The 12,959-nt window shown below is 43.7% G+C and overlaps 1 protein-coding gene across 2 annotated transcripts in view; it reads left to right on the forward strand.

The window, feature by feature from the left end:
• LOC124804796 (myogenesis-regulating glycosidase-like) overlaps positions 1 to 12,959 on the forward strand; it is a 186,660-nt gene that overhangs the window by 127,430 nt on the left and 46,271 nt on the right. For both annotated transcript variants that reach the window (XM_047265126.1, XM_047265125.1), the window contains exons 2-3: positions 376 to 486; positions 7,412 to 8,400. In XM_047265126.1, the coding sequence (XP_047121082.1) occupies positions 376 to 486; positions 7,412 to 8,400 (1,100 nt within the window). The remainder of the gene's footprint in view (positions 1 to 375; positions 487 to 7,411; positions 8,401 to 12,959) is intronic.

The following is a 12,959-nucleotide window of genomic DNA, read 5'->3' on the forward strand; positions in this document are numbered from 1 at the left end:
ATTTCCTAAAACCGAACAAGAGAGCGATACCAAAATTGGACATAGGAAGATAGTAAGGATCGAACCTCAGCCAAAGGCTAAGGAGTCTTGTGCACTATTATCTGCGCTATGAGAACAACTGGCATTAACTGTATCTGGCGGGCCGCCCGAATCTGCACACGTGCAACAGCTTGATTGGCTAACTTCAGTGCCAATTAACTGGGATACACCGCCACGTACCAAGTCTCTCCTGTAACAGTTATTTAGCAACACAATCTGCCCAGCAACACTTTTATAGGCTTTTCAGAGTGTATACTAGGTACTAGTAAACATTGTGTACTGTATAAAAGGTCATATTATGGGAAGAGATCTCATATTGCTCGGACTGTGTTACAGTGGCCTTGCTAACAACGCTGCTGTTGGTATTGGTGGTGACGTCAGCAGTCGCTGACTTCCAGACTCAACTCGATGAGGACAGAAATCGACTTGTGATCCCCACGAGAAAGGGTGAGTGCTCTGGCCAGCGTCTGAAGAAATGAGAAACAGTAAAATTGCAGGGAGTAGGTCCTATGATTAGGTGAAAACCCTAAAGAAAAATTACGAACACTAAGATATACTATTTGATTAGAAAAATTAAAATCCACTTCACTCATAAATATTACTAGGAAGGTATATGACAAAAAGCTCAAATTGTTGTTCAAAAATGGGTCAAATGGTTCTGAGCGCTATGGGACTTAGCATCTGAGGTCATCAGTCCCCTAGAACTTAGAACCACTTAAACCAAACTAACCTAAGGACATTACACACATCCATGCCCGAGGCAGGATTCGAACCTGCGACCGGAGCGGTCGCGCGGTTCCAGGCTGAAGCGCCTAGAAACGCTCGGCCACACCGGCCGGCCAAGTTGTTGTAAGATATTATAATTTTTTGGCGTCAAGTGCACTTTAAGGACCCTAAACCATTGCTTTCGAGTAGGAAACTCAACTACAAAGGATAATTTACAGTGTACGAATAAGCCTGTCGATCATGAGCAGTAACAAATCTGACAGTGCCACCCTTACTCCAAGACATTAACACAACCCAAGAAATAGAGAAAACTCTACCAAACAGATGGCTTTGAAATTCGTCCTGCGGTGCACCACTGGTAAGCTATTCGACGTGGAGGTAGGTACTCGCTAACAGAAACTGCCTAATAGCTGTATACTGAGTCGAGTGCACTAAATTATTTTTCTAACACACTGAAACTAATTAATTTCCGCCATACATGTTTCAATACTAAATAACTCGGCACTGGCCTAAGCTAGCACATATTGTGAGGCAGACCTTACCGTAAACACCACCTAGATCCACTAGATGGAGACGTGACCCCTGTGCCACAGCTGTGGTAAAATTTGAAATATACAAATCGAAAATTTTTTTGCATCACCTCGGTTCCGAGAGTTCCGGAACCTGTACAGAAAACTGGAATAGAGATCAAATACACATCATTTCCACCCTTTTTATTGCTCATGAAAACCACACATTGCATGCTGTACCAACATATACCGAGATCTTCAGAAGTGGTGGTCCAGATTGCTGTGCACGCCGGTACCTCCAATACGCAGTAGCACGTCCTCTTGCATTGACGCATGCCTGTATTTGTCGTGGCATACTATCCACAAGCCCATCAAGGCACTGTTGGTTCAGTTTGCCCCACTCCTCAACGGCGATTCGGCGTAGATTCCTCATAGTGGTTGGTGGGTCACGTTGTCCACAAACAGTCCTTTTCAATCTATTCCAAGCACGTTCGATAACCCTATCGAACGTCTGGAGAACATGCTGGCCACTCTAGTCGAGTGATGTCGTTATCCCGAAGTAAGTCATTCACAAGATGTGCAGGATGGGGGCGCGAACTGTCGTCCATGAAGACAAATGCCTCGCCAATATTCTGCCGATATGGTTGCACTATCGGTCGGAGGATGGCATTCACAAATCGTACAGCCGTTACGACACCTTCCATGACCACCAGCGGCGTACGTCGGCACCCACATAATGCAACCCCAAAACAGCAATGAACCTCTATCTTGCTGCAATCGCTGGACAGTATGTCTAAGGCATTCAGTCTGACCGGGTTGCCTCCAAAAACGTCTCCGATGATTGTCTGGTTGAAGACATATGCGACACCCATCGGTGAAGAGAACGTGATGCCAATCCTGAGCGGTCCATTCGGAATGTTGTTGGGAGCATCCGTACCGCACTGCAGGATGTCGTGTTTGCAAAGATGGTCCTCGCCATGGACGTCGGGAGTGAAATTGTGCATCATGCAGCCTTTTGCGCACAGTTTGAGTCGTAACACGACGTCCTGTGGCTGCACGAAAAGCATTATTCAACATGGTGGCGTTGCTGTCAGGGTTCCTCCGAGCCACAATCCGTAGGTATCGGTCATTCACTGCACTTGGGCGCCTGAGCGAGGCATGTCATCAACAGTTCCTGTCTCTCTGTATTTCCTCCATGTCCGAAAAACATCGCTTTGGTTCACTTTGTGACGTCATAACACTTCCCTTTTTGAGAGCCCTTCCTGGCACAAAGTAACAATGCGGACGCGGTCGAACCGCAGTATTGACCGCTTAGGCATGGTTGAACTACAGACAACACGAACGTTGTACTTCCTTCCTGGTGGAGGGACTGGAACTGAACGCCTGTTGCACCCCCTCCATCTGATAGGAGCTTCTCATGCGTGGTTATTTACATCTTTGGGCGGGTGTAGTGACATCTCTGAACAGTCAGAGGGACTACGTCTGCGATACAATATCCACAGTCAACGTCTATCTTCAGGAGTTTAGGGAATCGGAGTGGTGCAAAACTTTTTTTGATGTGTGTGTAATTTAATCCAAACAAAGCAGACGTTTTTTAATCAACTCATATTGTATCTTCCTTGTTTAGTTGCGATAATATACTCGACATTCATATAAACCGATTTAGCTATGCCAACTAACTGTCGACGTTTACTTGCTACGTTATATTGTTATCTCAGTAAAACTCTAGTTCAAAGAGGAGGACATTTTCGTAGTAGCATACTACAGAGGTTTAGAGGTATAATCCCACAAGGATCCTGGTCGTTATAAAGCCGTCACTGTTGTTAAAGATATTCACTTTTCGTCATTATTCACAGTCACGACAAGTAGAGTCGCTGTATTTAGTAACTGAAAATAGTTAAAATTATTAGCATTCTAAGAGAAAAATAAAGTATTACAATTAAGTTTTTTTCTGTTGCTATCTGTTGTTACCTGTTGCTGCACTGTGATGTTGACATACCGACATCGAAGCTTTGCGAATCCAGTCTAAACTTTTATCAATACGTTCTTCGTCGTATTAATGCAATGCATTTTTTTAATAAATCTGGAGGGTTTCTCTTTACAGCGCGAAGTCGTTCCCTTGACGTACATTTCAATCATCGACTGAGCGTTGCAGGAACATTGTATACAGTATAAGGATTCGCAAAGATATTTCCTGCAGCATTAGCTACACATTTTCATGTGTGTATTGGTAGGTCATATATCTGTTATTTCTTTACATTACATTACACTAGAATTGAAGTCTGTTTAAAAAGACAATGTGAATATCAAATTGTTCTCAAATACGCCGCTCATCAAAACGTGAAGTTCTCGTGTCGTCTTGTGCCAGCTGGGTGTCCGGAAAAGTTCTTTCTTTTTAATGCATATCATCTGCGTTTGTACCAAAACGAGTTGTAAGACCAACAACATGCGTTTTTTCAACCTCAGAGACCGTAAGCTCTGTTGATAGAATTGACCCTTCGAACGAAGTGTAACTAACCTGTAACACCAGAAAACTCAGTCCTCTTGTATCTCAATTAGAATTTGTGTTGCAAAAGCCACTGCAGCATCTCGACATCCAAATCTAGTATTTACTAACAACAAGCAACTTTAGTTGAATACTTGAGACGATACTGCACATCATATTGTCAATTTGCAACTATTTAAATGGACCAGCGTTGTGGTCGTTATCTTGATGATTCTTATTGATAAAGTGACTTGCGAAATGAAACGGATTGTTCGTTATTAGTATTGTGGGATTATTTTTTCCTTGAGCTGATTCAGAGATTTCAAATTTTGCTGATTTTGTCTCTTATGTAGAGGGGCCATGGAGATGATAATTATTATATCTTAAAAGTAATTGAAAACTTCTCAGTTCTATTTATGAATCTTAAGCGCTGTCACTGCTTCTATAAAATAATTTTATATAGTGGTTACGGTATAACTAGCTCTGCTGCTCCATTCATTCTACAGCCTAGGTCCTCTGCAGCTGACGATGCTTACTACACATTACTACTAACCACACACCGTTGCCACGACACATTTCAGGAATCCTATTTACAGTGTTCTACTGTGCCTGGTAGGTATGGAAAACTAATTGAAAAGATTATCCATTTCATATGTATATTTGGAAACTTGTCTGTTGAATATATTACATTTTTTTCCTTACATAAACGGCTATCTAGTAATTATCTCTTTTTAAATATCGCATTCAGGAAACTGCAACGGATTGGAGTAATTAAAAGTTAGCACATACCATTATTTTGTTTATATTTTCCTACTTTAAAAGCCGGCCGGTGTGGCCGTGCGGTTCTAGGCGCTTCAGTCTGGAACCGCGTGACCACTACGGTCGCGGGTTCGAATCCTGCCTCGGGCATGGATGTGTGTGATGTCCTTAGGTTAGATAGGTTTAAGTAGTTGTAAGTTCTAGGGGACTGATGACCATAGATGTTAAGTTCCATAGTGCTCAGAGCCATTTGAACCATTTTGAAGCTACTGTAAAATTATCTCATTCATCTTCATCACTAAATGCATTACTACTGCTCATAAATTAGATTCGACCTTCAGTGTGTGTGAGGCTACTGTCAGGTTTTGAGTTCGGATTACATATGAAAGTATATCCTCAAATGCCCTGGTTTAAAAAAATTGTGCTCTCTTATTCACCAAGTTTTTGCCAATGAATTACATTTAGCAACACTATTTAATTGCAAAAATGAAGTCACGTAAGGTTTATGAGCACAACGGTTTATAATAGGCTTTGGAAACTGAAATCAAGTAAACATGAGAAATCGTATCTAGTATCTCACGCAGCGTTTAAGCGAAGTGGCTTATAGCCATTTTCTTTGCCATGAAAATGTATTCCCTATTTGTGGTAATGATAAACAAAATACGAATAAGCATATATTTGTGGAAAATCATAACGTTCCTACGGACAGCGTCAGCTCCAGATCACACCTTATTTCTTGGAAACATCCAGAGAAATACGAAGTATTCTTTTAGAATGGTTAATACTGTTGCTGATATCAACTGCCATTAGAAAGTCAGAGTGAGAGCTAAGCAACAGGTGTTGACTCAGATTACCACACGACAATAGCTAAATAGAAATTGAGCAAGTACACTTAAACAACAAAATGTATGGTGAGGAGAATAGTTCTAAATTCGTCTGACTGATCTCAAAAGTGGGAGAGCCACAACGGTGTAGAAATTACTCGTGTCCAAAGAATATGTGGCGAACATGTAATCGTAGTGTAAGAAAATTCACTTAAGTATGGTCGAATGTAATTTGTGAAACATTTACCAAGGTTCATTAATGGAGAGGGTAACTAAGCTGCCTGTACTACTATTTGCATTGAGTGATAGCAAGCAGATTTTGTACCAGGCGTAGAAAACAGCGGCCTCAAAAAGCACTTGTGAGAGTTATCGATGTGGAAGAGTGCGTTGCTAACACACAACCCAGCTACATGCGACCATCTCATCCTATGCGAACTGAGTGATCAGAAGCAATTGACACCAGAAACTCCTCCTTCCTCAACGCAAGGAAACGCAAGACAGGTATCTACACAAACGCAAGCTCCAAGCATACAATATAAGCGGGCAGCGATGTCGATGGCCCGCACTCCCGAAAATCGAAAACTGACTTCCAGGGTATCTCATACGCTGAGCTCAAAGATAACTATAGCATTCGTAATTTCGTTTAATAAGTCACAGCTGCAAAATACTAACGCGAATTATTTACAGATGAATGGAAAAATAGGTAGAAGCCGACCTCGGGGAAAAGATCAATTTAGATTCCGTAGAAATGTTGGAACACGTGAGGCAATACTGACCCTACGACTTATTTTAGAAAAAAGATTAAGGAAAGGCAAACCTATGTTTCTAGCATTTGTAGACTTAGAGAAAGCTTATGACAATGTTGACTGGAGTACTCTCTTTCAAATACTGAAGGTGGCAGGGGTAAAATACAGGGAGCGAAAGGCTATTTACAATTTGTACAGAAACCAGATGGCAGGTATAAGAGTCGAGGAACATGAAAGGGAATCAGTGGTTGGGAAGGGAGTGAGACAGGGTTGTAGCCTCACCCCGATGCTATTCAATCTGTATATTGAGCAAGCGGTAAAGGAAACAAAAGAAAAGTTCGGAGTAGGTATTAAAATCCATGGAGAAGAAATAAAAACTTTGAGGTTCGCCGATGACATTGTAATTCTGTCAGAGACAGCAAAGGACCTGGAAGAGCAGCTGAACGGAATGGACAGTGTCTTGAAAGGAGGGTATAAGATGAACATCAACAAAAGCCAAACGAGGATAATGGAATGTAATCGAATTAAGTTGGGTGATGCTGAGGGAATTAGATTAGGAAATGAGACACTTAAAGTAGTAAAGGAGTTTTGCTATTTGGGGAGCAAAATAACTGATGATGGTCGAAGTAGAGAGGATATAAAATGTAGACTGGCAATGGCAAGGAAAGCGTTTCTGAAGAAGGAAAATTAGTTAACATCGAGTATAGATTTAAGTGTTAGGAAGTCGTTTCTGAAAGTATTTGTATGGAGTGTAGCCATGTGTGGAACTGAAACATGGACGATAAATAGTTTAGACAAGAAGAGAATAGAAGCTTTTGAAATGTGGTGCTACAGAAGAATGCTGAAGATTAGATGGGTAGATCACTAATGAGGAGGTATTGAATAGAATTGGGGAGAAGAGGAGCTTGTGGCACAACTTGACTAGAAGAAGGGATCGGTTGGTAGGACATGTTCGGAGGCATCAAGGGATCACCAATTTAGTACTGGAGGGCAGCGTGGAGGGTAAAAATCGTAGAGGGAGACCAAGAGATGAATACACTAAGCACATTCATAAGGACGTAGGCTGCTGTAGGTACTGGGAGATGAAGAAGCTTGCACAGGATAGAGTAGCATGGAGAGCTGCATCAAGCCAGTCTCAGGACTGAAGACCACAACAACAACAACAATTTCGTATCTTTGCAGTAACTCTCCAATGACTATTATGCCAACATGTAAGAACTGTAAAATAGTAAAAATGAATATTGAAACTTGCAAATTTAACAGCCAATTGTCGAGTGACTGGATGCAATAAATTCTGAGTCTGTATCTGCCTTAATGTTTCAGATGACCAGAATGTTGAAGTTGGCTACGTTACACTTGGAAACGCTACGGGCTCTCCCAAACTGCGCTCTGACTCTGTGTTTATCGCAGATGGCCCCTCATTATTTGAGCCAAAAATCACTCACCGTCGCCCACGTGGAGCATCGTTTTGCCCCAAAGTAGAATTGTCATCTGAGGGTGCTGGAATGGTTCTGCACGTTTGTGTCAACCATTCGAGTAGTCATATCTATGGAGGACCCGAGCAATACAACCAGAGCTGGTTCACGGAGCACAACGTGTACAGCAATTACTCGTACGTCAGCAAACAGCAAGACAATATGGGCGTGGCCGAGCGTTACTGGCTGTTCTCCGATGGCCGTTACTTTTATGTTCCTCCTCATGTGACGCTTTTTATAGAACAAAACACAAATAAATCAAAGGATCAAATATGTTTCACTGCGGACAACAAGCAACCTTACCCGGTCAATCGGACAGAAGTTCTTCTGAAGTACACTCGCTGCCACTTTGATAATGCGAGAGAAGCACACGAGAATGCCATCAAAGAATACTTCGACAAACCCTTAGACATTCCAGACGAGCGCATGACCACGCATCCCATATGGTCTACGTGGGCGCGTTACAAGAAAGATATCAGCAACGCAAAAGTGAGGCAGTTCGCCAGCGAGATAGTGGAACACGGCTTCAGCAACAGCCAGATTGAGATAGATGACAAGTGGGAGACTTGTTACGGCAGCCTCACGTTCGACTCCAACAAGTTCCCTGATGTCAGAGCGCTCGTAGAAGACCTGCACTCGATGGGGTTCCGTGTGACGCTGTGGGTTCACCCGTTCATCAACTCTGACTGTGAACCGCATTACTCGAGGGCGCTGAAGAGGGGCTGGTTCGTCACCAACACCGAGGGCAGCACCATCACCAGCTGGTGGAACGGCCGAGGCGGCATCATCGACTTCACCAACGCTACGACTGCAGGCGAGTGGTCGAGCCAGCTGTGGGTAAGTAGCGCCGATACGAGCTTTTAGTTTCTATGCGCTACTGGCTTACTGTCTTACCTTTTCCAGAGGTTGGTGAAATGTTTTCAATCTGTCATAAAGGTGGTGTGTATAGCAATGAAACTTCTTTTTTTTGCGCCATGCATGTTATACAGTATTTTATCTGCCGCAGTGTCCGACTATAAATCTGACGCTACGGGCTATTCTCAGTTCGGATATCATAAATTTCCTTGAGACAGAGCTTCTGCCCATGAATCAGCACAGTTCAGAGAACATCACTCTTGCAGGAGAGAATTCTCTATCATTGTATGCTGCGAACCATGGATGAAAGGCAAAAGGTTGATTCCTTATTCCTAGATTTCTGAAAATCATTTTGAACATTGCCCCAGAATAAACTGTTAACGATGGTACGAGCTAACGGAAGAAGTTCTCAGGTATATTAGTGGCTCGCAGACTTTTTAAGTTGCAGAACATAGTACGTTGTACTCGACGGCGAGTGTTCGTCAGAGACATGGGCACCATCAGGAGCGCCCCAGGGAAGAGTTATAGGACCGCTGTTATCTTCTGTGTAAATGATCTGCCGGATAGACAGGGTGAGCAGCAATCTGAGGCAATTGGCTGGTGATGCTGTGGTGTACGGAAAGGTGTCGAAGTTGAGTGACTGTAGGAAGATAAAAGATGACTTGGACCAAATTTTTAGTTAATGCTGTGAGTGGCAGCTCTAAATGTATAAAAGTTTAAGTTAATGCGGATCGGTAGGGAAAACAAACCTGTAATGTTCGAATGCAGCATTAGTACCGTGCTGCTTGACACAGTCACGTCGACTAAATATCTAGGCGTATCACTACAAAGCGCTATGAAACGGAACGAACATGTAGAGACTTTAGTAGCGTAGTTGACTTCGGCTTGTAGGGAGAATTTTAGGAAGTTGAGTATCACTCGAGTGTTTGTAATCAGTGGCAGGTCGGATGGAAGATATCGAATCAATTTGGAGGCCGGCCCCCAGATTTGTTACCGATAGGCTCTAACGACAAGCAAGATCACTACTGAGACCATCTGGAGAACCAGAATTTGAATCTGTCTGCGGAACGATTCTGCTACCACCAACGTACATTTGCGTGAGAACCACATAGATAAGAGAAATTAGGGTCAGTGCAGGGGGTGGAACAGGAAAGGAAATGTGTAGCAGTGGTAAACAGTCCCCTCCGCCAGGCACCATACGGTGGTTTGCTGGGTGTGCAGATGCTGATTCAAATTTGATGAAGATTTATGTAATATCCACTTCATTTGAGGTAGGTATGGCATGGATCTCTGGCACAGAAATTTTCATTAAGTTCCTTCAGAATGATCCGGGTGGAGTACATGAGAAAATTGCTACAAGTGGTTATTACATCGATAAGAGAACTATGTGAACTACATGTTGCCACAGGGATACCAAAAAGGGAAATATAGTTCACTGTATACAGGGTGTTACAAAAAGGTACGGCCAAACTTTCAGGAAACATTCCTCACACACAAATAAAGAAAAGATGTTATGTGGACATGTGTCCGGAAACGCTTAATTTCCATGTTAGAGCTCATTTTAGTTTCGTCAGTATGTACTGTACTTCCTCGATTCACCGCCAGTTGGCCCAATTGAAGGAAGCTAATGTTGACTTCGGTGCTTGTATTGACATGCGACTCATTGCTCTACAGTACTAGCATCAAGCACATCAGTACGTAGCATCAACAGGTTAGTGTTCATCACGAACGTGGTTTTGCAGTCAGTGGAATGTTTACAAATGCGGAGTTCGCAGATGCCCATTTGATGTATGGATTAGCAAGGGGCAATAGCCGTGGCGCAGTACGTTTGTATCGAGACAGATTTCCAGAACGAAGGTGTCCCGACAGGAAGACGTTCGAAGCAATTGATCGGCGTCTTAGGGAGCACGGAACATTCCAGCCTAAGACTGGTGACTGGGGAAGACCTAGAACGACGAGGACACCTGCAATGGACGAGGCAATTCTTCGTGCAGTTGACGATAACCCTAATGTCAGCGTCAGAGAAGTTGCTGCTGTACAAGGTAACGTTGACCACGTACTGTATGGAGAGTGCTACGGGAGAACCAGTTGTTTCCGTACCATGTACAGCGTGTGCAGGCACTATCAGCAGCTGATTGGCCTCCACGGGTACACTTCTGCGCCGGCCGAAGTGGCCGTGCGGTTAAAGGCGCTGCAGTCTGGAACCGCAAGACCGCTACGGTCGCAGGTTCGAATCCTGCCTTGGGCATGGATGTTTGTGATGTCCTTAGGTTAGTTAGGTTTAACTAGTTCTAAGTTCTAGGGGACTAATGGCCTCAGCAGTTGAGTCCCATAGTGCTCAGAGCCATTTGAACCATTTTTTTTTTACACTTCTGTGAATGGTTCATCCAACAATGTGTCAATCCTCATTTCAGTGCAAATGTTCTCTTTACGGGTGAGGCTTCATTCCAGCGTGATCAAATTGTAAATTTTCACAATCAACATGTGTGGGCTGACGAGACTCCGCACGCAATTGTGCAATCACGTCATCAACACTGATTTTCTGTGAACATTTGGGTAGGCATCGTTGGGGATGTCTTGATTGGGCCCCATGTTCTTCCACCTACGCTCAATGGAGCACGTTATCATGATTCCATACGGGAACATGTGCCTTTACAAGTACGACACGACATGTGGTTCATGTACGATGGAGCTCCTGCACATTTCAGTCGAAGTGTTCGTACGCTTCTCAACAACAGATTCGGTGACCGATGGCTTGGTAGAGGCGGACCAATTCCATGGCCTCCACGCTCTCCTGACCTCAACCCTCTTGACTTTCATTTATGGGGACATTTGAAATCTCTTGTCTACGCAACCCCGGTACCAAATGTAGAGACTCTTCGTGCTCGCCGGCCGGAGTGGCCGTGCGGTTCTAGGCGCTACAGTCTGGAACCGGGCGACCACTACGTCGCAGGTTCGAATCCTGCCTTGGGCAAGGATGTGTGTGATGTCCTTAGGTTAGTTAGGTTTAAGTAGTTCTAAGTTCTAGGCGACTGATGACCTCAGAAGTTACGTCGCATAGTGCTCAGAGCCATTTGAACATTTTTTTCTTCGTGCTCGTATTGTGGACGGCTGTGATACAATACGCCATTCTCCAGGGCTGCATCAGCACATCAGGGATTCCATGCGACGGAGGGTGGATGCATGTATCCTCGCTAACGGAGGATGTTTTGAACATTTCCTGTAACAAAGTGTTTGAAGTCACGCTGGTACGTTCTGTTGCTGTGTGTTTCCATTCCATGATTAATGTGATTTGAAGAGATGTAATAAAATGAGCTCTAACATGGAAAGTAAACGTTTCCGGACAGATGTCCACATAACATATTTTCTTTCTTTGTGTGTGAGGAATGTTTCCTGAAAGTTTGGCCGTACCTTTTTGTAACACCCTGTATAGAAAATAGTTCGCTGCCACGTTTGTTGAAACCGATCCAATTGAAAAGGGAAAATGTATTTCTACATCTACATCTACATAAATACTCCGCAATCCACCATACGGTGCGTAGCGGAGGGTACCTCGTACCACAACTAGCATCTTCTCTCCCTGTTCCACTCCCAAACAGAACGAGTGAAAAATGACTGCCTATATGCCTCTGTACGAGCCCTAATCTCTCTTATTTTATCTTTGTGGTCTTTCCGCGAAATATAAGTTGGCGGCAGTAAAATTGTTCTGCAGTCAGCCTCAAGTGCTGGTTCTCTAAATTTCCTCAGTAGCGAATCACGAAAATAACGCCTACTTTCCTCCAGAGAATCCCAGCCGAGATCCTGAAGCATTTCCGTAACACTCGCGTGATGATCAAACCTACCAGTAACAAATCCAGCAGCCCGCCTCTGAATTGCTTCTATGTCCTCCCTCAATCCGACCTGATAGAGATCCCAAACGCTCGAGCAGTACTCAAAATAATTAAAAAACCTATTGGTTTTTGTAAACCGAGAAACTGCTGTATATGCGTAGTGATTCAATGGGAATACCACTCATATCAACGAGTGGAAACTGACGTCTGCGTGAAGAGAAGGATGAAACTTTTTTCACTTGCCATAAATGATACTGAGTGAATACTAGAGGTCTGCATTATCTCCGATTTTTACCGGCGAGTCCCGCTCGCCCCTCTGGTTCTCGGGAGTATGCGGCCGAGCGTCCTCTTCCGCCGGCTGTGGGCAGCCGATCGCCAGCGCTCGGCCGACTGTGCCAAAATCTCGGCCGGTCGCCAGTAACCGGTGGACGCAGTGCCAGCGAGAGGCGCTTCGTCACACTCCTTGAGATCAGAGGCCACCACTTCACATTAAGCACTTATTTCTTTTACAGATGTCTTTCGTTGTGTACTACCAGTTCTATGGCCTAAATAATACACTTGTATATGTTACATTTGATGTTTGTTAATATGTTGCAGACTACTGGAGTTTCGCATTTGAGGTTATCATGTATTCCAGTAATTGTAACGTTAAAAACTGTAGTGTCTGTATTTAGTATTTTGTTCCGTTCGGTAGACAACACAGTATTCTAA

The sequence above is a fragment of the Schistocerca piceifrons genome, chromosome 7 (genome assembly GCF_021461385.2).
Source record: "Schistocerca piceifrons isolate TAMUIC-IGC-003096 chromosome 7, iqSchPice1.1, whole genome shotgun sequence".
Lineage (NCBI taxonomy): Eukaryota > Metazoa > Arthropoda > Insecta > Orthoptera > Acrididae > Schistocerca > Schistocerca piceifrons.